The sequence below is a fragment of the Gymnogyps californianus genome, chromosome 6 (assembly GCF_018139145.2).
Source record: "Gymnogyps californianus isolate 813 chromosome 6, ASM1813914v2, whole genome shotgun sequence".
Taxonomy (NCBI): domain Eukaryota; kingdom Metazoa; phylum Chordata; class Aves; order Accipitriformes; family Cathartidae; genus Gymnogyps; species Gymnogyps californianus.
The window spans coordinates 18,183,537-18,208,606 of NC_059476.1; the positions used below are offsets into that span (position 1 = coordinate 18,183,537).

At 36.8% G+C, this 25,070-nt stretch overlaps 1 protein-coding gene across 2 annotated transcripts in view; it reads left to right on the top strand.

Moving 5' to 3' along the window:
* BTAF1 (B-TFIID TATA-box binding protein associated factor 1) overlaps positions 1-25,070 on the top strand; it is a 48,988-nt gene that overhangs the window by 3,849 nt on the left and 20,069 nt on the right. For both annotated transcript variants that reach the window (XM_050898582.1, XM_050898583.1), the window contains exons 2-18: positions 6,618-6,741; positions 7,755-7,869; positions 10,721-10,867; positions 13,222-13,385; positions 13,681-13,817; positions 14,476-14,587; positions 15,881-15,949; positions 18,546-18,635; positions 20,162-20,257; positions 20,509-20,685; positions 21,223-21,363; positions 21,510-21,634; positions 22,793-22,913; positions 22,990-23,094; positions 23,338-23,487; positions 24,103-24,245; positions 24,413-24,587. In XM_050898582.1, the coding sequence (XP_050754539.1) occupies positions 6,618-6,741; positions 7,755-7,869; positions 10,721-10,867; positions 13,222-13,385; positions 13,681-13,817; positions 14,476-14,587; positions 15,881-15,949; positions 18,546-18,635; positions 20,162-20,257; positions 20,509-20,685; positions 21,223-21,363; positions 21,510-21,634; positions 22,793-22,913; positions 22,990-23,094; positions 23,338-23,487; positions 24,103-24,245; positions 24,413-24,587 (2,191 nt within the window). The remainder of the gene's footprint in view (positions 1-6,617; positions 6,742-7,754; positions 7,870-10,720; positions 10,868-13,221; positions 13,386-13,680; positions 13,818-14,475; positions 14,588-15,880; positions 15,950-18,545; positions 18,636-20,161; positions 20,258-20,508; positions 20,686-21,222; positions 21,364-21,509; positions 21,635-22,792; positions 22,914-22,989; positions 23,095-23,337; positions 23,488-24,102; positions 24,246-24,412; positions 24,588-25,070) is intronic.

Genomic DNA, 25,070 nt, shown 5'->3' on the forward strand with positions numbered 1-25,070 from the left:
GGCTATGATAGTAAAGCTCCTGGAAAATAAGTGGGCCTTATATGTTGCCCTTGGCTTCTGAAGCGTAGGGCTGTGACTTCCCAAGAACAAATGGCTGCACTGGCTGGCATCATTACTTATGTAACATTTCAAGTTTAATACTGCATCATTGGGAGGTTGAAGTTTTTACAAGATACCAAAATTATCCAAAATCTTTTATGGGCCCTGTGTACCTTTTAGAAATGTTCTTTTGGGGTTATCACAAACTTTCTAAAGAAAGAATTCAGCTTCTAGCTTGTTTGGAAGCTGTTACTTCATGGCTACTCTTGCATGAAAAGCAAGAGTTAAACTGAACAAGAAGTATGTTTTCACTACTACTTAAAGGCATATGCCTGTACCGTCAGAATAGGTAGACGCTCTGTAACCAATGTGATTACAGGAGTTCTGACTCAAAAGAGGGGGAAAAATAGTGTAACTCTTCTCTCACTGATGGAGATTAACTTGAAGACCAGAACAGTGGTCTGCCTTCCCTGTTGCTGTTTGTGGGAGGGAGTGCCGACACAGTCATGGGGAGGCGGGAAGCAGAAGTAGCATGTGCACTACTGCCCAAATGAGGTAGAGCTGTAAAATTTCTCAGACACCTAACAGACTGAAATGGAAGTTGAAAGTCAGGATTGCACTCTGATAAGAATTCTCACCTGCTCCAGCAGCTAGAAGTTGAATTCTCACCAAGGCATTCACTATATAACTTGTTGATACACTTCTTGTATTAGTATGTCTTTACAGCTGTTTTAATTCCCTATTCTTTCTCACAGTTTTTGTAATATAACTGGTCATACATTTTTGCGCTACATTGTTGGATGTAGATACATATGTAATAGTTTACAAATAAAACTTGTTCAGCCTAATGCTATGGATCATATATTATATGAAATATACATTCGATATGGAATTAATTATACTAATTCTAGCATTCGGTTGGCTTCCATATGCAGTATATAATACTGTGACCAGTGTGGTCATGGAGCTGTTGTTTCATTCCAGGTGTCCCTTGCACTGTTCTGTAGGAAACAAAATTTCTCTGTTGTCCATAGCCCCACCTTCATAACTATTTACTCCACAGTCTCCCAGCTTTGAGAAGTAAAATCACAATCCATTCTTTATGTGTATCATCATGCTTTTTTGTTCTGAATTCTGTTCAGTGATTTTTTTTTTTTCTCGCTTGTATATTGGAAAGTTGTTTACTTAACAGTTTGTGTGCTTTAGTAGGGGCTTGACTTTTTTGAGCTGTGAAGCTGACCAAGGTGGGGTTTGACCAAATGATGAAACAACACCAAAGGATTATGAGGTCAACAAGAAAAGCTAAGGCATCTCCATTAGAACTTAGGTTGAATTTCACAGTGAGTGTCAACCCTTGTCAAGTCTAAATTTTAATTTAGTGATGTTTTCTAGGTGTCTGGGCTATTTCTGTACTAAGAAATAGTGCCTGGGAGGAAGCTCCTGGGTGTTGAAATGTGATTTATACTGTAAACTCCTAAGAGTATTCCCTTGCCTTCTGATGGGTGCTAGCTAGCAGTTTTCCAAAGAGCTCTACGCAGAGTTGGACATTAGAGTGTTCCAGGGACTGCGCCAGTAAGGGTTTTTTGTACAGTCGCACAATTTTAATGGGTTGGAGGATATGCTAGGATAGTTATGAGCTGTTCTGTACCAGTTGGCCTTTACTGTCAGAGACTGTTCCCTGGCCAGTTAAATATACTGGCGCACACAGAGATGTAGAGTCCAAACAGATCACTTCATTGGCAGCAGTGATCAGTTCACTGTCCCTTTCAAGCCTCGACTCATTGAAATCAACAAATTGGAAGATTCCCTACCTGAAGTCCTGTGGGGACCCAATCCAGTCAGAATGCTTACACTGGGATGATCGGGATCTTTATATAATTCAGCTGCATATGTTGTCTCTTGGAAACATTTTGGAGATACTGTGGATAACCTCTGTATCTTGACCTGGTCATTAACTATCCGACTACTAGCTTTCTAATGCCTCTATAGCCGAAGGGCTTGCAAGTCCACATCATCCGGTTTCCACAGGAGTGCCATAAGGTTCACTTTAAATATTATGGTAACTGTCCCTTCAAATGGAGATCAGCCCTCTGTTTGGAGACATACCTTTAGGCAGCAAAGAACTGAAGATTAGCATGAAGAACAGAACAGGTCATTTGTTGCAACATTTGCCTACTGTGCCTGGGTACAGTCATGTCTAAATTACGTTAATGCTGAATACGCGAAACTGATTGGAAAGCAGTGACTAGAACATGGAATCACCATGCTACCTGGAGAGTGCCACTGAGTTAGTTGTGGTGGCTTTGTGAAAGTACTTGCCCTCATGTTTGTCTTTTGTGATTTTTTTATTTGTAGTCTTTGCTGTGATAATGCACTGGAGCAAAAGAGTTGTTATGTTTAGTAACTGGGGGTCAATAATAGTTTCTATGTACTTCTATTCAGAAAACCCCCTTTAGTTAACTGAACTAAGCCTGTATGCATAATCATTCTTCATAACAATGTTGATTAGAGAGATGATGTCCCCCTTTATGACAGCCAACCTTGCTATTCTGATTAATAGCAATGCAAATGAAATTGTTTACTGTTAGAATTCTTCTTGCCTGCAATCTTTCCCTAAGAATTGCTTTATGTTTTTTTTAGGATTGTTAGATAAAATTGTTTGAGTGGTAGTCTAGTGGTGGAAGAGTCTGATCTCATTTGGGATGGCTGTTCCAGTTGATATGCTGATCACAGACCTACTGATTATCCTTGAGCATCTGTCAGGCGGTTCTGTTCTGAAAGTAAGAATTCAAGCTTTAGTCTTTTCAAAACTAGTGTGCTTTAATGAAATGCTCTGGGTTTGATGACTTGGAATATTTACGTGGGGACGATCCACTTGCCTAATTTAGGTCTCTGGTGCCAGTTTAGATGGTATAATGTGTCCTTGCCACTTCAGAATGACAAGGATCTCCTGCATCCGGTGTCATGTCTGCCGACCCCATGTGGATGACTCATTCTGAAGTGTCTCAAATGCTACTAGATGCCTGTCCTTAAGCACCTGAATTGATGTCTTTGTGTCAGAAACATTTCTAATGAACTCTGTGTCAGTGTAAAAGCTCATGTTGTATTTCTTAGAAGAAAAAATACTTAGTTTAAAAGTAATGCTTTTCATAAGAACTTTGAATTGCTGCTCCAAGTTCTGTCTTGCTGATACACTTCAGCAGTGATCAGAAAATCTCACATTTCTCAAGTGAGAGGAAAAAGGTATCTATCTCTTTGAACAAGTTAGTGCTTTGTAGTGAGCTCATACAGCACGAGTTCGCATAGAGGTGGTGTATGGTGCTGTCCTATTGGTGAGATGTAGTTGACTCAGGATTGGAAGATTACAGTCAGAAGGATTATCTAAACCATTGCTTATGAGTTAAAAGTGAAGGACTTTGTATTTTTAAGCTCTGATTACAGCAGTTAACATGCAGGAGAAGTCGTTTTAGAGATATATTTCATTTTTAGCATTCATTGGTATTCAGATTTTTCATAACAACCCATAAATCTCTCTGGTTTTCTTTTTAATTTTTTTCTTCCCCTAAGTACTGCCTGTATTTCTCTTGTGTGTGTGTTGTCTTCCATATGCTTAGAACAACTTTTCTGACAGCCTGTGTTGAACTCTTTCATAAAATAATTAAAAATTTTATCTGCATGGTAGAGCATTTCACTCTACCACGCTGATTCCAACTTCTGTGTTACATTTGTGAATGATGTGAGCCACACAGTGCTCTGCTTGCAGCACTGTCTAGCATGAGAGGCAGAGAACCACATGCCATTAGAAAACTTAGTTGTGTTTGGCTTTAAGAACTAGTTTAGAGACTGTTAGTTCGTTCTGAGCACGAAAACCTTGTCAGAACTTAGGAAATTTCTTTCCAAACTGCAGGTCCTCAAAATTAATTTGTTTAGAATTTTTAGTATTTTTTCATTGTTAATGAAACCAAGAATGAAAACTTTAATTAAAAAAAAAAAAAACAACTAGCACTGCTGATCAGTGGCAACTTTCTCAGTGCTGCCCTTCCAGCTGGAGCAGGAGAATTCAGGCTCTGCCATATGCTGCTGCAGCAACACCGAAACTTAATTTAAGACTCTTAATACCTCCAAAATACTAACTGTTTGGGATTTGTACATCAGGATAGTCTGGGGGAGGGAAAGGAAGAATGGTTAGCATGACCAGGAGTACTGTTAGTCAGATATTGTTAGCTGTATTTTCTAATCCTGTTTCCATTTATTTTGCTGGGGTTGAACGCTGAAAGCTTCCTATAGTGATGTGAGACAATAGAAAGATTTGTTTTGTTTTGTTTTGCATTTGTGTGTAAGTTAAGCATATTACAATTTAAAATCACAAATTACAAACCAAGCATACTGCAGGTTAAAAAACAACAACAACCACCAAACAACTGTATTTTGTAGGTAATACAGCTTCAAAAAGTTGTGGATTTTAGGAGTGAAGATCTAGTGTTGTAACTAAGATTGGAATTAAGCTTGAGTTTTTTTGAGGGTAGGCCGTCATAGTGGTTTCCTCCTGTTTTGACACATGAAGAGTTCTAGCTGAGGAAGTGGTCGAAGTTGCACATTCTGCTTGACTTTGGAGATGAAAAAAAGATACTTTGATAGTTAAAGGCGTGGGTGGTGCTAAATGGCAAACTTCTGGACTATGGAACACTGAAGTTTCACGGAGAGATGAAGAATGAAAGGGGTGAGTTTAAGAATGAGAGAACAAGCAAGTTAGAGCAAGCTGTGGTTGCTCTGCAAGCTAGCATATTTTGTACTGAATAATACTGAGTGCTGCAAATCAGGTTGGGTTATTACTGTCAAATGCACTAGGGAAAAAATACTGGTAAATAATTAAGTATCTGGTGTGTTCCTCCTGACTAGTCCACTATCAGTGATTTGGAAGAGTTGGATCTGTAAAGCTTTTGCTTTCGTCCATGACTGTCTAATCACTCAAAACTGCTGGTTTAGATATGTTTGGGTTTTCATTTTTATGTAACTTCAAAACAATTTACTAACTGGTAAATCACAGCAATTGAAACTCCAGTTTTATGTACAGAAATTGAAATGGGCTCACCTGTTATGGTAGCAGGAAGATAATTATTTCAAAGCTGGCAAATATCAGAAGTGTGTCTAAAATACTAGAATGATTTGAAATACTTTCAGTTAGAAATTTTTTTTAATCTAACGGATATTTAATCTAGTACCTCTAGTTGTGAGAGCATTTGCGTTTTGGAACTACTACTGTGACATTACTGCCTTGGCTCTGTAGCACTGCTGTTTCTAATGCGTTGTGACACATAAGATACTTTCAGGAGTAAGTGCGGTTTAAGCATGTCAAAGAAAATACAAAATCCAGTGATGTTGGAAAGAGGGGGGTTTTGTTTGTTTTTTTAAAATGATTGGAACTAATGTTAAAGGCAATTTTGGTGAAATGTAATTAGTAGCAACAGACTAACAGGCAACACAGTTGTCCTTTCCTGTATTTGCTCAAACCTAGGGTACGGGTTTATGAGGAAGGGGAGTTGTTCAGGGTACCTGTATCCTTATTTCGTTAGGCTGATCTAGGTGAGCTTCACTGCTGTGTAAATTCCAGCTTCATATTGTTGCAATATTTGGAGGAGTATTTTTATGATTAAGGCTAGAAGGGACAATTCTGATTGCACTATGTGGATAGATTCTAGACTCACATTCAGTAATAACCTCATACTGTCCGATAACTAATGGATAAACTAGACACCCTGTAAAGAGAATTCTAACTGTCCCACTTATAGTGGAGGGAATAAGGAACATTTGTTACTTCCATCATTGATTTGATTATTTAAGTAGTCTCTATGTTTATGTGCTTTTTTTATATGATGACTTTCTCATTCAGTAACTCTACAGAAATAAGCTAACTATTCTGAAAATAGATGATCGGGGTCTCTTTCACTAAATACAGAGTTACTGTGAAAACAGATCTGCTGGTTAAATTCTTGTATTTCATGGGAAGGCCAGAGGTATCGGATTATTTCAAAGCTGTAAATACAACAACAAGTTTGGTCTTATATATTACAGGTAGTTAGGGGGGAAAAATATGTGAAAAGTAAAAATTTGTGGTAACCTGGAAAAGCAGAGTTTGATATTATAGATCACAGGCTATGTCTTCAAAAGAAATGATAATGCACAATACGAGCAGTTGAGCCCTTTGCTTTCTCTGTCAGAATTTGATGAAGATAATTTACAACTTAACAGTATTTATTTTTCAAGATTGAAAATGTTCTATCACAGAACAAAGAAGGGAACAATCTAATTTTTTCTTGTAACTGCAGATTTTTTTAAACTAATGTTTCTAACAATTTCTCTGTTAATTTTTTTGCTTACCAAATTAAATGTGCTTTTAGAACAACTACGCTTACTATTAGGAAAAAAGTACATTTGTCACCCTGTCAGTTGACAGTCTTCAGGCAAACATTTCTTCTGTTTGCATTAGATAAACTGAAAAATGTGGGGGTATATTAATAGAAATAAGCAGCTGAACTATGAATAGCATAACATTTTCGGTTTTTGTCAATCATATTTAGGCTTGATCGTCTCTTTATTTTACTGGACACCGGTACAACACCAGTAACAAGAAAAGCAGCTGCACAGCAACTTGGGGAGGTAGTGAAACTGCATCCTCATGAACTGAATAATCTCTTATCTAAAGTAAGCATCTTTTTTTTTTTTTTCTTCCCCCAGTACTTTAATGGTGAGAATAAAACTAGTTTAAAGGGGTGTGGGTTCTGTGAGAAGAAGAAAAAGCATAGTAGTCTTGTGTTCTCTGAAAATAGGAGACTGCCTCTCTTAAGCCTGCTGTTTTGTCAGCCTCTGAAATGGTTACTAAGTGAGGTTTCACTTTGCATTCAGTATTGATATTCAGTGTTTGCTGTAAGTTCAGATTTTCTTCTATAAAGAGAAGCTCTACTGCCTTATAAAAATTTCTGTTTCTGCCTTTACAGATTGTTACTTGTGTGATACAGCATTAAAAATATAGGAGGCTGCATGCCTTTAAAAGGGCTGGAAAGTGGAAAGAGATTTCCACTAGTTTGAGACTTCAATCTGGCCAAGTCTAGTAAAAACACCAAAAATAGTGCGTATCTGACAGCTGGAGATGGCTGTGTGACCTCAATTCTGCTCTTATTGAACAGGTGCCCTCACCACAACTGATGGTATCAACAGAGTGGCTAAGGAATCATGAATATCAAACCACTTCCAGAAAAAGAAAGAGGTTTTCCAGATTTGAGACATAGTGGTAAATTAGTTTAGAAGAGCATATGTTGCTTCAAGTGACCCATGTTGTCCCTCTTCTTGGGTTAAATGACTTCAGAGTTTTAAGGTCCATTAATCTCTTTTGAACACTTCCTTTTAGAAAGCAAAAAACAAAAGTCTCAGGCCTTCTTCAGTAGCTGGAGGAAACAAAGGTTGAGTTTGACTGATGGGACTAAATATATCTTATAAATTCTTAATGTCTGGCTATGGCAAGAGTTCTGCTAAGCAGCGAGCAATATAGAGAAGGCTGCTTGCATTTCTTTGTTTTCTTGACCTTTGTTTTTGTTGTTTTGAATGTTGTCTTAATCCATAGCGTTCAAAGTAAGTGTGTTTTAATAGAGCATAACAGCTGATGGATTTTCTGAAAGTACATTTTAAGCAAATACTTACTTATTAATCTCTCCTTAAAGGTGTTGGTGTATTTAAGAAGTACGAATTGGGATACTCGTATTGCAGCTGGCCAGGCTGTTGAAGCAATAGTGAAAAATGTACCTGAGTGGAATCCAACTCCAAGATCAAAACAAGGTGCTTCTTAAATGAATTATGTAGAATTCATTGTTTATCTGATGCAAACTGACTGTGATATGAGACTTTTCAAGGCAGCTGTGTCATTCTGGTTTTTTATAAGCATAGACTTTTTTATAAGCATGGACTCTGTAGTAAACCTCTTTGGCTTTAGATGTTTATATTCAGTTACAACAATGTGCCTGACCTTTGTTTCTTCTAGGTTCCCCGTGCTTGTGCTCTGTACCCTCCTAAAGCTTTTATAAATAAAAGGAATAATAACTAGTAAAATAGCAAAACTTTTAACCAATCAACTTTGTCATGATATTTTGCAGACACTCTTTTTCTTCTCTGTTCCCTTGCTCAAAGCACCTTTCTGAGGGAGGTGAAACGGCAGCTTGCTGAAATCTATTCTGTTTGTACTCACTTTGCATTTGAAATTGTCATGTTAGGGATGTTGGAGTTGCTTTTATTGTCAACTTACGGACCTATTGTCAGTGATTTTATCTAAACCCATTGGCACTGTTTGTGTTCACAGTCTTAAGTGGCCCAGGTTCCAGAAATTCACTAACTATTTAAAAAAAAAAAAACCAAACCAAAACACCACCACCACTCATATCTGTTTTGAGGTGATGTCATATTTGTTTCATTTAGTACCTCCTGGTTCTGTTCCTACAGAATTTGACAAGCAAGTTCTACATTTGCCTTATCCACTGCCTTTATGATTTTTGTAAACCGTTGTAATTTGCTCTCCTCCAACAACTTCTCTCCAGATTGAAGTGTTGCAGTCTCTTCAGTCTTTGCTCATAAGAGCTGCTTTGTCTTTTCGATAACTTGATTTGTCCTTCTCTGTGATTTTTCTTGCTTGTGTCCTCCTTGAGATGCACAGACCTGCACACAGCGTACCTACATCTCTAGAGCACTGATATTTATACATAGTGACAAAATGATGTGCTTTGTCATGTTTTCAGTGTCCTTTCTGATGATGCCCAGTACTTAGTTGGCTGTTTTGGCTGTCACTGCCCAATAAGCTGGTGAATACAGAAAACTGTCAGAAGTGCCTCCAAGATCTTTATTGAATGTTAACTTCCAGTTCCGAATTCAGTGCTGTGTAGGCATGGTTTCGGTTATTCATTTTGCACTTTATCTGTCTCTCTGCCCATTAGTCTGTTCTGAGACTCCTTCTTGGATTCCTTGGTGCCATTGTGACTTTTGGTTACCCAAAACAGCTTAGTGTCCTGTACATGCTTGGAGAAGAGTGTGTAGTGAAATCTCCTTCCCATTACTAAAGAATGATAGAATCGATTGCAACACTGATCCTTGAAGGACTCTAAAGCTAACTTTTATCTGTCGTTAATGAGCTTTCAGTCTGTAAAAGGATGTTTTCCCCAATTCTGTGGTAACTTAGTTCCTTCCATTTCTTATATGAAACCTTGCCAAAAGCTTTTGAATATATTATGTCCACTGGATCCCCTCTATCCACTTGTTGGAGCTCTTTAAGGACATTGATAATCAGATTAATGAGAGAGGTTTTTGTCAGGAGCCATTCTGACTCTTTCTCAGCAAATCACATTTATCCATATACTTAATAACTTTATTTATAGACTCTACTGTTTTACCAAGGATAGAAGTTAATTTCACCAGTCTAGTTCCAAGAATTACTTACAGCACTCCTTTTGTACGTGGAAATTGGGCAACTTGTCAGTCTCAGAGTACAGCAGCTGTTTTGAATGATGGGTTACACGCATTGTCCAGTTCTGACATATCTGCCTATCAGATACGAAATTGAAAAGGTAATTACGTGTGTTTGAGAAAAAGGCACCATTTAACAGGGCTAACTGGCTATGCAGACATTTGTTTCTTTTATTTCAGTTAAATTGTTTGATGTAGTAGTCAAATATACCTGTTTTACAGTGGTCTGATTGGTTGCATTTAGGTTCTTAGGCTTGCTATAAATCACTTCTCTTTTTGTATATGTGTAATGAAATGTTAACTTTTTCTTCAGGTCTGAAGAAATGTAGGTGGTGCTTATTTTGTACAGTGTTCTGTGTGTACTTAGACTCACTCTACTGTAAATGCAAGCTTTCATAAATAAGTGTGAGTGTGGGATGAAACACACCAAACTAAATGCTGTATTTCTTGTCGGCAACAATTGTATTTATATTGCTGGTTGTAATTCAGGATGTGAGCGTGCTGGATTATGTAGGAATGGCCAATCTTTTTGGATGCTAAGCTGCGCATGACAAGGAGCCACAAAACACGCTAATCTTTGAGTGTTGAGGGGAGGGAATACTTCGGAAGTGAATTCATAACCAGGAAATGATAAGACACCTTGTGAGGAACAGATCTCTTCTGTATCAATATTTCACTGCACTGTACCTGCAACTGGATTTGAGAAGAGCTGATAACTAGTCTTCAGCATCCCTTGGTAGCTGACTTTCTCCCATACCTGTTAAGACTCTCCAGCTTCCATACCAGGGATGCTTGGCTGTTGGTGATGCGATACAGTGTTGGCATGATACTTGTCTGAACTATTTGTGAGCCATATGCAGTTCAAACTGCAAGCTGGCTGTATATGTACAGAGAAGACCTAGTGGTATGTTGGTGTCCAAGATTTAAAAAAGCTGAATTTATCAAGGGAAAAACGTTAAAATTTTTTTCTACTCAATTAAGTGTGTTAAGTGAGCTTTTTCAGTCTGTCTTTGTGAAATGGAGCCTTTATACTTTGTGAATCAAAATGCTATATGTCTGATGATTCCTTTGGAGGAGAGAAATTATTTCTTCCTCTTTCACTCGCTTAATCTTCTGCCAGAACTTTGAATAAAAATTTCATCACATTGTCCTTTAATATTATTTTCAATGTTCTATCTAGAACCAGGCTCAGAAAGTCCCATGGAAGACTCACCTTCAACAGATCGGTTGCGTTTTGACAGATTTGATATATGTCGGTTGTTAAAACATGGTGCATCTCTTCTTGGATCTGCTGGCGCAGAATTTGAAGTCCAAGATGATAAATCAGGTATATCTTTATATTTTACTTGCAGACAAGATAACTTACTGATTTGAAAAAGTTTGTTGTGGCAGTATTATGAGTCTAGTCATCCATGGTTTCTCAGAATGCTAGGAAATAATGGAAGAAAATATTCCCCAGCATAACGTGTTTGTATTATCTTTCTCAAGTTAAACTATTTTTTTAGGGGGTGCGTATTGTTTGGTTTTTCTCCTATCAGAATTAGTATGTGTACAGGAGAAAGAGGAGAGTGGAAACCTGAAAGAGGGAGCAGAAAAAGCAATATTAAAGGCTTCTGTAAAATTTCTGTAGACTTTTTTAAGAGGTGCAGGAACTATCACCACTTGTTCTTCATTAAAACAGTGTTCCCACATATAGTAGTAGGATGTGGCTTATTTAAAAGCTTGAAGGTTTCAAATATAGAAAGATTGCATGAAAAATACTGTGATAAACCTGTCAGAGTTGGAAGGTCAAATATCAGTGCCTGTGTGATGTCTTTTGTTACAAGTGACTCGTCTGGTATCTTTATGCAACTTTTTAGCTGAGAGCTGGTTTATATCAGTGTAATGGTATTGAATTATTTTAATCTAAGATTTTTTTTCTTTGCTATTACTGTACTTTCCTGCTCTAATTCCAGTCCATCTTCCAGTTTCTGCACCAAATGAAATGATGCTATAGATAAGAATCTGCTCTGACTGCATAGCCCTGATTCACTTGTTCTCTGTGTGGTGCGTTCTGTGCAGTGTACACAGAAGATCAGTAGCTCAGCAAGGAACAGAACCTATGGCTGCTGACACTTAAGCAGTATCCTGTCTGTGAAGCCTTGCTGCTAGTTTATTGCTTGCCATCTTTTATGCTAGGTTAATAAGGTGTTGTACAAGTTTCATCTTTTTTTTAATGAAACCCTACCTGTTCAGAAATCAAATAGATGGAATAGGACACTTTAGTTCATAGAAGTCTGATATTTATCCCAGTGTCATATGATTGCACGTAAATATTTTAATGAATGAAAATAAATAAAAAAAATAAAATACCAAAAAATAAGAAAATGAAACTAAAAATAGCTTTAGTTGCTGCTTTTTTTAACTGGGAAAAATGTACAAAGGCTGCTTTCTCTTCTGCGTTTTGTAGCAGCTTTCCTTTTCAAGTAAGTAGCCAACATGAATGGACATAAAAAAAGTTAAATAATCTTTGGAAGTAGCAGTCTCTGATGCTTTTTCCTAAGATGAACTTGTGAAAGGAAGAATATTTTCTAGAGAATGGAAGCTGTTTTGTATTCTCTGCTTCTCAGTTAAATGCAATTTAAAAAAAAAAATAGGCTTATTGGTATAGATAAAATTAACTACTAATTACTACTCAACCTGGTGTATACCCCAAAATTCTGCCAATTGGTCACTTACTTACAAGCTTATGTGCAGATATTTGACAAAAAAAACCCAATCTCTTGGCTGGTTTCCACACTGCACATGTAAAAAGAGAGTGAAGTCTGACAGCCCTACAAGGTACAAGTTCTGGTTTACTTGGGGGGTTTATTCTACTCGGGCACTAAAATCTTCAATGTAAATTCTTTATGTAAATGTGGGTGCTCCCAAAGTCTAGGTGTCCAGTAACTAAAGTGTTGAAGCTTCACAACATTCTTGAGGTAGCTTCTATGAACTTCCTAAATGAGCCTTGCTTGACACATGAAGCTTGAGGATAAGATTGTTAACAGACTCCAGCACCCTACGAAAATCATGCTTATGCTTCCATCTGCATTGCCATCAGGAGTTGGTTTGGGCAGAAGGAAAGGAGAAACGTGGGTCTAGTGCATTTTACAAGGAAGAATGTTTCTGCAGAGAACAGGTTCAGATTCAACCTACCTTAATACAGGATATTGGATTGAATATAATTTGAGGGGTTTTATTGGTGGTCATTATTTCTTAGGTCTGTGTTTCCCAACAGGAGATAAAGTTTAGGAGGAAAAGAAACCTTTTAATAAAAAAGCACTAGTTCTTGAATCAGTTGCTGGTTTTATTTTTTACTGTGTTAATTCACTCCTTTCAAAGTGCACTTTCCTAAAAAATTGGGGAAAACTTGGTTTTTTACTTCTGCAGACCAAGTGTAATTTAATGAATTTCATGGGAGCTATTTTCTGCTTTAAAATTGATCACAGTTTAAGTACTAGTATAGCTTCAGCAGCAGAAAAGGTCTTCCTAGGAACCAGTGTGATTTGGTTTAAAAGATCGTATTGATGTATTAGCCAAGTACAACTTAATTCTGTAACTTTTGGCTTTCTTATGTTATTTCATTGAGCAAATCTTCAATAATGCACCTGGTTGGAAATCTGACACATCTTCCCTTTTTTTAAAAACTTTTTTTTTAAGGTGAAATTGATCCTAAAGAGAGGATAGCACGACAGAGGAAACTGTTACAAAAGAAACTTGGCCTAGATATGGGTGCTGCAATTGGGATGAACACTGAAGATCTGTTCAATGATGAAGATCTGGACTATTCTCCTTCTTCAGTTTCACTAGTAAACAAACAACCTGTAGGTAAAACCTCGGGCTGTTTGACTGCAAGGAATAATACAGTGGGTTTGCTTTATTTGTGCTTCTGCGGTTATAATCTTTATATTTTAAGTATGATGATCAACGTCTAATATGGTATGCTTTGGCTTCCTGAATTCTTACACCCCGTAGTTGCATATTAGTATTACTTGATGTCAAACTGCTGCTCTGAGTTTGAAATGATGGAGGGTTGGGGAAGTTGAAAGCAGTGTGGATTTGAGGATTTTTCAAGACCTTCATTGTAAGAAGAATTGACATGAATGACTTCTCTTTTAGACTCTTCAGGCTGCTGAGTTAATTGACTCAGAATTTCGAGCTGGTATGAGCAGTAGACAAAAGAATAAAGCCAAAAGAATGGCCAAGCTATTTGCAAAGCAAAGATCCAGAGATGCAGTGGAAGCTAATGAGAAGAGGTATAATAGTGAACTGGTTTGCTTTTATTTCAGTTAAGCTGGGATTGTGATTTGATTTATCTGTTGAAAAACTTCCTACAGTCTTTGCATCTTAATCGTTTATGTGCTAATTGTGCTGATGGTAAAACGCTTGTGTGCTGTACTTATTCCCGGTAGAGCTTCGTTAAGGACCTAGCTTCAGAGGGGATCTTGAAATAATGGGATGCCACAGTTAAAATTTGTGGTTTGTCCCTGTTATTAAATATGGCTTGAGAATAGTGCATGAAAATGGGGGATTGAAGATAAACAATAACTAAAAATTTCAGATATAACTTTCTGATGCATGCTGTGTTCCTCACTGTAGTTTACAGTGACATATTGTACTTCCTGTGTTTATAACATGCAGTAAACAAAATTATCTTTCCTCGATTTTATTTAAGAATTTCTGTATTTCTTGCAAAAGGCTGAGAAGGATTGCCAATTTGGGACAGCATTCTGCTGTCTCATCACTGAATTTTTTTTTTACATGTAAACGTACTGTTTTGCATATTTCAGTGTTAAACCGTTTTGTTTTGTATTCTTGCCACATTTTATTGTATCTGAAGACTTCAGTTGTAGAAGTAATCACTTCCCCTAAAGCATACTTTCAGTTCATAAACTTATACTTGTTACTTCTCAGCAATGATAGCACTGATGGGGAACCAGAAGAAAAGAGAAGAAAGGTTGCAAATGTTGTCATCAACCAGCCTGCCACAGACTCAAAAACATTGGTAGAAAATGCTCCAGAAGAGGTATGATGTATTGTTCTGCTGTTAACAGGAACGATCATTCAGTTTTTTAGCAGAGTAATGTAAAACAAAACTCCCTTATGCTCCAAAATTCTTTAGTCATTTTAGTGTTAAGAGGAATGGAGTAAAGAATGCCATTGCCAGCTTACTTTTATATGCAATGAAGCAAATGAGCTTCAAACTGTGTATAGCATTGAGGAGGAAAACACATTTAATCCATTGATAGCAGTTTGTGAACCAAATGAACCTCACTAGGTGGATTACAGGTGTCGGACCTGGGTATTAAACTGTAAAACTGTGCTAAACACTTAGATGATAGGATTACACTGAGCCATAAATAATTTGATCTAAATGTTCATGTACACTTTATTTAATCTTCGCCTTACTTTAGGCTTAATTTAGAATTAAGTTCTATCTTTGGTAGTTTTAGATTTAAACAATTACCTTAGTCTTAGAAAAACTTGCATATTTCAATAGACTGAAAAGCTGAAAAATTGTAAGAAATGCTATACCAGAATACAAACGGTACATAGAAGTTTATTTGAAGAGACTTTATCTTGATTGGTCTGTATTCCACAAAAATAAGGTTTTTCCAGACATAGTTTAGTAATTAAATTCTTATTTGCAAAACGATGATTGGAAAATGAATTTGAGAGATTGATGATATCTGCAGGCTGAATAGCTGCTGGTTGCTAGCCTTTCAAATGCTTTGTGTTTGTGATGGTGTGAACTTACTAATGTTAGTATCATAATTTCCTTTTCACAGCTGTGTCAGTTTCCTTTTAGGAAACTTTGGGATAGTGGATATGCTTCTGGTTTTCACAAATGCGGAATGTGTTTTGAAAAGGGGGGTGTTTTTTACTGGATTAATGACCCGATTTGATTATGTAGTGTAATTTCTAATTGAGACTTGCCTGTTATGTTCTTTAAAGGCAATGTTCATAAATTTAAAGAATCACTGGGGAGGATAAGGAACTTTGCTAATTTTCTGCCTTAGAGTGGTTCCTAAAGGGAACCAGAATTCCAGAACATCAAAATTAATTACCATAGAGAAGAGGTTACACTACTAAGAGACAAACTTCATAAGCTTTTTAAAAGATCCAATGCCAATCAGCAAAGTTTCTGAAGTGTGGAAGAAGGTGGTTTGTTTTTTTCAATTCTGTCCAGTAACAAAGAAAAATACTTAAGCTTTTGGAGGTCTTTGTTACCTTTACATATCTAAGTGGCATACAATATAAGAAATGTTTGCCTGATCCCTTTCTCTTTTAATCTCGTACCTAATAATTTTTTATTTAGGCAAATGAATGGCCTCTGGAAAGCTTTTGTGAAGAGGTGTGCAATGATCTCTTTAACCCTTCTTGGGAGGTAAGACACATGTGCAGTATCTAAGGTGTAACCGTAGAGTAAAAAAAAAAAGGCTTCAACAAAAGCACAAAAATTGTATGCATAGGATTTAAAAGCATTTTGCTAGATATCAAAAATTACATCAATCGTAAATACAGATTACATAGCCAAGACAAATCTGCTTTTAGAGAACTTAAGTGTTTTTTAAGACTCATTTAAAGGGGAAATGAAAACAGACGTGTAATGTATACTTAAGTGGAGAGTGGGAAAGATATGGAAAGCAGTGATTGTAAGTGAGGATTCTGGAAGTACTGAAATTCAAGCAAAATAAAAGCACATGACTCTATGGTCAAAAAGATTAAGCAATTAAAACAGGCTTGGATTCATCAAGAGTTTAAGGAATATTGTGTGAGTCTTGCTGACAACAGTGGCATGTTTGTCTAATGCTAAGCTCATAGGAAAGGTGGGGGGAATCACTCCTTTGGTAACAGGGGGTAGGCTACAAATCATTAGTTGTTCTCTTCACTTATAAAAAGGAACTTTTAACTTTTTTTAGAATGATAATAAATACCAACTACAAAAACTATATATTTGGTTGCCTAGACAACTTTTTCAAGAAGTAAAACCTGTTCTGCCACCCTTTTATTCAATCCTTATACTATTTTCCACAAACTTTGATATCAGTTCCAAGCAAAAAATATGAAGTAGCTGACAATGGTGTCTCTTCCTTGAGCAGAAGACGGAAATAACTGTTGTCAACTAACTACAGTTTTTTAATAAAAAAGTTGATCTTTTGAAAGATTAAATGTTGACACCAACTATAACATACTTAGGTATATCTGTAGCACAGTTTCAGTGATAGCAAGTTGGTTCTGCCCATACCAACCTCAAACTTGGAAACACTGAGATGGATCATATGCAACCAGCACAATTATTTTGGGCCCAGAAAAAGGATAATTATATTTGTGTGGCACATCACTGCATCTGAGCTAATAAGCCTCACCTTATTTGAAAGCAGGCTGTTTGCAGTCGAAGCCAAAGTCCACTTGTCTTCTGGAATGCAGACATTTTTACAGCTTTCTTAGTACATTTGATATAGGGTGCGCACACCTTAATTAAGGAAGTAGATCAATACAGAATCATTATTATGGTATGTTCTGGATGAAAAACAGGTTAAACTACCTCAAACTACCTGTTTATAAAAAGGCCCTCTGGCATCTTGCAATGTCTAGAGGCAGCCTGGATGACTAATTCAGACTGCCTAGCTTACAGGGAGCTGAAGTCAGGCAAGATGAATCCTACTACTGGTATTTCCTTTATACATTTGTCTGTCTTGCTGTTGTTTTGTGTTTGCAGAAGCTGAAAAGTTAACTAGCAAAGTCTTCCTCTTCTGGCTTGTAAAAACTAGCTGATAAGCAATCTTGGACCAAATAAACAAATGATTGGTGTATTATGAACAATTAGGAATTTAAAACTAGGCTCTCTGGCTGGTTTTTATTGGCTTGCTTATAGCTTTTGCCAATAGCCACTGAGCTGTACATATGGGGATGTGTATGCTTGCATTTCATCTAAGATATCCTGATAAAGGGAGGACCTACCAACTACTCAGTTCTAGCTGTTACTATCATGAAATGAAATACAGTAATTTTCTGCTAGCAACAAGCATATATATGAAGTGCCCTTAAAAAAAAAAAAAAAGAAGAGTAAGTTCTGCTCTAACCTATGTAAAGGCCTCTCAGTGAAAACCCGGTTCAAAACTTTTGCTTTTGCAGAAGTTGCTTTTGCAGCTTTCTGTGTGTTTATTGAGTGGGCTTTTCTTGATTAGCCAGTTACTAGTCCAGCTACGTATCAAAAATACCAGAAACAGGTGTGTCTGGCACATCTTTCTGCTGGTCTTCCGTCATTTCCAAAACTCTTCCTAGTGTGTTCAACTGTTCATGTTTGGTGGGAACATACAAGTGGCTACAATTTGCTTTCCCATATCACTTGTTCACTTCTTTTTTAATATTTAGTCAAGCAAGGCAGGCTTGTAAGCTATGCAGAATAGGAATTCTCAGAAATTTGTTTTGCAGACCCCAAAATATTCAGTGGGAATCCAAACTCTGTTTAAGAAATGCAAAGAGTTGTAGAGAAATATAAATATAATATATAATATAAAGAGAAATATAAAGTGTTTAAGAAATATGAGAATATTGCTTTTCTTTAGCTTATAAACTTACTAAAACCAGTAATATCTTCTAGTTGTTCTTTCTCTGAAAACTAGTGTCTTATAACATAGTGAGGTAAAACTAAATGAAAACCATCTTTGTTGGCTACATTACTGCAAATATGATAACAGTATCTTCTGTGTTAGAAAACAGAAGCAATTCTTAATTGCTTCTGTCCATAAGCTGGCAAATACTTAGGAAAAAGCCAGGTTGGTTTTGAACGGATGAGTGTTCAAGTATATGATTTGATCTAATAAAATACTACCTTTTCCCACAAGTCTAAGTACCACTAACTCTGCAGCACTTGAAACGTCTCTATTAAGAATAAAGTAGTATTGTTTCAGTTACCCAGTGTGGTTTTTATCTTCTGTTCCTAAATATTTAAAAATTGACTTTTTTCACTTTTCTAGGTTCGACATGGTGCAGGTACTGGACTGAGAGAGATACTTAAAGCTCACGGTAAAAGTGGTGGTAAAATGGGAGATAGCTCTTTAGAAGAGGTAAGTTGCCAGTCATGTAGACTTAACACATTGCTTCAATGAAGTTTAGAAAACAGACTTCTTAAAATACTTGAGCTTTGCAGGAGGTGGGTGATCTGGGGGAATACAAACCATGAAATTTGTCTGCTCAGAATAATCTGGATGAAATTACTGTATGCACTGATAAAATGTTTACATTCTTTTTAAAAGGCCTGTGCAAAAACCAATACTACTGTATACGCAGCTGTTGATATGTCGACTGTGTGTAAAGTTATGAAACACTAGCTTCCATACTAGAAAATACTATTTTTCAGGTCATGGTAAGAGTGTGCTGAAACAGAACTGACAAGTTGATTATGTAACTCTAGTGAAGTGTCTCAGACCATCTGATTTTATTCCCTTAAATAATAAGGTGACTCTTTCGATCTGCTTGCTTTGTTGTTATGCGAAGAAGTATTTAAATAGTCTATTTAAAAGGAAAACACTTTTTTAAAATATCCTGACAGTAATAACTTGTTTACTAATAGTGAATTTCATCCAGATTCATATTAACTTCCCTGCTGTAAAAGCAGCTGGGAGAGCTTGTGGTTTAGAGAGAGTTGAAGAATGAGGAGGTAATGTTTATCAAATGTAAATCAAGCTACTTCAGCATACTTTTTATATAGGCAAAGCAAAAGCTGCTATCTCTCCTTGCTTCCATGTGGAGTAGTATTTGTTCGATGGAGATTGCAGGGTAGTAATAACACACACTGCAATGATAAGATACTTTAAACAGTTTCTTACCTATTTATGGAAAGAGTGCATGTACTCCAGGCTAGGTTCAAAGGCTGCTGTGCATGCTATATGCAGGCTATAATTCTTTGACGTGTATGGGAGTATGAAATCCATAATATGATGAAAGTTTTGTTCATTAAAATTACAGTTTTCAAGCGAAGTGGTGATCTTATAGGCAAACAGTGGAGATGAAAGATGATGCCTGAGCAGTTGCTTTTATGGGGCTTCTGCCCTGAGATTCAAAGTTACAGAGCTATTGGGTCTCTAACAGAGGCCAGAGCTTCAAGACAAGCTTGGTCTAAATTGCTTTGTTGAATCTGGAGGAGACTTGGCTGAAAAGCAAGTTCCTTTCACTCTCCCACAGTGGAGAAGTACTGCTTCATAGTTTATGTTTATTTGTAAATATTCTTCAAACACATATTAATTGATTTGCCTAGGGCGTGTTGATATTAGTCAGTATAGATTATCTGAATGACCTTACCTTTGTGTGGTGTGTAGGGATAAAATTATCTGTCTACCTTACAAGGTGCTCTCTAGCCTTTTGATAAAGGTACTATGTGTTTTTAAAAAAAATAAATTCTGATGTTTGTAATAAGCCAGGTGAGCTGAATTAGTGCTGACTATTTTGCCTTGACTATCTGTGCAAGATGACTATATTCAGCCAATTTAAACATGTTGTCGTATCTTTTATATAAATTTTAGCTAAAGCAAGCATATCAGAAATCCTTTATGAATAAATATAGTCAAGGTGTTCAATTTTTCTCTTTTCACAGATGATTCAGCAGCATCAGGAGTGGCTAGAAGACTTGGTTATTAGACTTCTTTGTGTGTTTGCATTAGACAGATTTGGAGACTTTGTTTCGGATGAAGTAAGTTGTCTCTGAGGGAACAGGTAGATCAGCAGGCTTCTGCAGGAGGCATTGCAGCAGATCAGCTATGCTTTGTACAGTGTTACTGCATGTGTCTGTTGTAATTGCTCACAGATGCTTATTACAAAGTAGCCGATACATAAATTTCACCTTGTTTATATAGCAGTTTTGGTCATCTGACTCGACTCATATTGGTTTCTTTCTAAGTCAAATTTCATGCAGAAATATCTGTTTTATTTACTTTATCCTAGGTGGTGGCACCAGTACGTGAGACTTGTGCTCAGACTTTGGGAGTAGTATTGAAACATATGAATGAGACTGGAGTTCATAAAACTGTGGATGTTCTCCTGAAGCTGCTTACACAGGAACAGTGGGAAGTAAGACATGGTGGTCTCCTAGGAATAAAGTACGCTTTGGCAGTACGTCAGGTAATAACCTTCATGACAAATTGCAGAGAGCTTTGGAACAAAAAGCTCTGCTCAAAGTTGAGGATGTGGCTAAACATTAGATAGGTATGATAAAGCAAGCTTGCTTGCACTGCAGCCTCATGTGGGTTATAAGATGTGTGACTGCGGTTTTATATCCAGGCTGCAGAGATCTGCAAGTTGTACTGTTGTAACTTGAGAAGTTACTTGCACAAAACATTATAGAGACTATGCTTGTCTGGTTTTGAAGATACTTTTACGTGCAAGGATAACAGAGCTGAGTGCTATGAGAGTTTTAGTCTATTCATGGTGGTGCTCTGCAAACACTGAGCTTTCTTTACACCAAAACTGAGCTGAGTTACAGTTCATTCAAATTTATGATGTAGGTTTTACTTCATGAATGGCAACTTACAATGTTTAGATTATAGTCTTGGACCTGTAGCTTCTGTTTTATATAACAGGATTATTCACACACTCAGAGTACGTCTTAGTGCATTATATGCTTGTTAAGTTTAAAAATGCTTTTGATCTTTTTGGCAGGACATGATCAACACTTTATTGCCTAAAGTGTTGCCTGCAATAATTGAAGGTCTCCAAGATCTGGATGATGATGTCCGAGCTGTTGCTGCAGCATCTTTAGTACCAGTAGTGGAAAGCCTGGTCCAACTTCAGTCTCAGAAGGTGACTGAATTGTTTTCCATCAGTTCTGATTGAAAAGGTCGTTTTTGGTCTGAGTGAAGAAAATAACGCTTATAGTCAGCACTTGGATTTTTTTTTTTTTTTTTTTTTTTTTTTTTTACGATAACCTCTTCTGCTTATTTGTGTAGGTGCCTTTTATTCTTAATACCTTGTGGGATGCACTTCTGGAGTTGGATGACTTGACAGCTTCCACAAACAGTATCATGATCCTTCTTTCTTCCCTTCTGACTTATCCTCAGGTCCGCAAATGCAGGTAACTTTTTAATTAGAATTGCTTCAGTATTGCAGGTTTGACTGTCCAGTTATTTTCAAATTGGAATAATCAAAGTTGCTTTCAAATCATGTGCCAAGGAGATGCTTGATTTAAATCAGTATTTTAATTTTACTCTTGCTTTTCCTTAAAGTGAAGGTTAGGACAGTGCTTCTATTTTCATTACATTAGTAAAAGGCAACAAAATAATTAAAAGGTACTAGGCATTGTTTATATGTGACTCCCCCCCCACCCCCCTCTCCATTCATCTTGGGTATTTTAGTAAAGGATATCAGCTGCACTCATATGGTGGTCCTGCCCACAAACTACTTGTTTGTCTGCTCCTTGTTGACAAACTCCAAACAAGAGAGCAAACTATGTACATCAAAACACATGCATGTACCTGTAGAACTTTACTATTGGAACAGTTCTAAAGAAAGCTACAAACTTGGAAATTGTTATCAATAGTACAACCAGTAATTCTGTGACTGGTTGAAGACAATGCCTAGTTCCTCTCTGTTTGGGAGTCTGTCAAATTAAAGGAATTGCATGTTAGTATGTAATACACATGGTAAACTCACAGCATCTGCACTTAAGGTAGATATTTTACACATCTTTCTCATCCTGTATGAGTGTCACTGCTGAAGCTGTTTTTTGCCCAAATCCAAAATTAAGAATGAAGTTTTGTCACTACTGCCATCTTTAATTCAGATGTACTACTTGCATCAGTTGACGTGCAAGTTCATGCACAAAAGAGCCAAGCTTGTTTTAAATTATCTCTAAACTCATAAATGCCTAATAATAAATTAAAAACAAAACCAAAAAAACCCTTTTTTCTAAATAGTTGAACAAAGCCCAAAGTATAATCTGGGAAACAACACAGTAAAAATACATGCTTGAATTGACTAGTTCTTTATACCACTAAGAAAAAACAGTATTTTCCTGAAAAAAGATACTGACTCAAACTATTTTAAATGTTTAAGCTATAGTAATTTGATCCTTCACTTACAATCACCAAGCATATGCAACAATACTTCTCTTTTTTTAAAAAGCTTTCTTTTGGATAAAACTTTATAACTGAGGATAAACAAAATTAACTTAGCTCTGTGTGTTTGTTTTTTATCCCTGTCACTGCCTCTACATTTCCCCTTCATGTACTAGTATTCAGCAATCACTCACAGTTTTGGTCCCACGTGTCTGGCCGTTCTTGCATCATACTATATCTTCTGTGCGAAAAGCGGCACTGGAAACATTATTCACGCTGCTGTCTACCCAAGACCAGGTAAGAATTAGAGTTACTAGTGGTTTACTGTGATACATATTGGAATCTGCTTGATCAAATGATATCCTTGTTTCAGAGCTCTTCAACGTGGCTGACTCCAATTCTGCAAGACATGTTGAGGCACATATTTCAATTTTGTATCTTAGAAAGCAACCAAGAAATTCTGGATCTTATTCACAAGGTATTTGCATGACTTATGACCTAAATATATAGAGTTTGTGTATCCTGCTCTTTCGTATCCTCTTCACTTCTGTGCAGATAAAGAATAGTGTGTTCATGTTAATTATTTTGTAGTTAGCCTATGTGATGCTTTATTACAGAGTGAAGGAGAATAGGATGGTTCCTACAGTTTATCAGCACATATATGATCTTACGTAGACCACGTACAAATTTGTCGTGACTTCCACTATGTTTCCTTCCCCAGGTATGGCTGGAACTGTTAAACAAGGCGTCTGTACAGTATGTGGTTGCAGCTGCTTGTCCATGGATGGGAGCCTGGCTCTGCTTAATGATGCAGCCATCTCACTTGCCCATTGACTTAAACATGTTGCTAGAAGTAAAAACCAGATCAAAAGTAAGTGAAATGTGACCTCACTAACTGTTCTACGGAAAGCAGGAAATTGATTAGCTATGTATAAAGACATGTTCTAAAGGTGTTAGAGGGGAGTGATGGTGCCTTTCTACAACTCTAAATGTAACCTATCTTACAAACCTCAAGTCTGTACAGCAAAATAGTTCTTGTCAGGTTATCAATGAGAATTCAAAGTTCTGTCATGTAGCATGCTCCCTGTGAATACTTTTTATAAAGTCTGTATTTGCATGGTTCCTTAACCATCTGTTTGTAGGACTGAGTTAAGTCTAAAAGCATTGCGTTATTTCTGAAAACATGCTGAAAGAGGTTTCCATTTTCCTCTGTTTGGACTCAGTTTATCAGCTATATGTTTAGTATTAGTTTTAATATTATAGTGAAGGAACCATATCATACATCTTATAGGACCACAGAATTGTTATTAGCAGACAGATGATTTACAGTGATTAACTACTTTAAGAAGTCTGTTATCCAAGAAACATTCTGGCTTAGTCCAACTTCTGCAGGGTACGATGGTTATTGGAAATGTTATGGAATATGAATTCATCTTTTCTGTTACAAACACATTTACTTTCAACCTCTCCCAACTTTATTCCATAGGAAAAGGCAGGTGCTAAACTGCGTCAAGGTCAAACCCAGAATAAGGAAGTGATTCAGGAATATATTGCTGGGGCAGACAGCATTGCAGAAGATCCAGCAACCAGGGATTACGTTGTCATGCGAGCTCGGATGATGGCAGCAAAGTCAGTTTACTGGAATCTGAAAAAATATTTAAAAGCAATTTATCTTTTTCATTATATAGTGTTTTTGCCAAAACCTAATTATGTAGAATTTTTTGGCATCTTCATTTTGAATCATTAATTGCAGAGTAATTTTAACATTAAAGTGACTGTTTTTCTCCTTTTGTCAGGTTGCTGGGAGCACTTTGTTGCTGCATTTGTGACCCAGGTGTAAATACTGTTACTCAAGAAATAAAGCCAGCTGAATCATTAGCTCAGCTACTGCTCTTCCACTTGAATTCTAAATCTGCCTTGCAGAGGATTAGTGTTGCATTAGTAATCTGTGAGTGGGCAGCCCTGCAAAAGGTAGGATGTTTCTGCAGCAAAAATAAATTTTACTTACTATCTTAATCCACAGCTTGTCGTCTGCTACTTAGCTTGAAATAAAATTTCAGTTGATAAGCTAAAATGGTATTTATACATCTAAATACTAAAATCTTGATTGTTAGACAATGGAGGAATACCTTACTCGGTAGCTAAACACCAACTGTCAGAACTATGAATCAGTAAATATGTTCACATTTCTTCTACAAACAAGTCTATTCTCAAGATGCGTGTTATCTAAGGTCAATGCTTCCTTTTAACATGACTGTCTTCACTGTCTTCACTATCACTTCTGTTCTAGCAGCAGACTGAACGTTTTGTTCATAATCTTTAATATTCAGGGTTACAGATGTTAATGGTCCCTCTGGAAACTGGATTTTTGTAGCTAGATTGCACTGTTTAGTGCCCAAAACCGAACAAAAGAAATTGTGATTACTCAGGAGTACAAATTATGTCTTTTCCTGT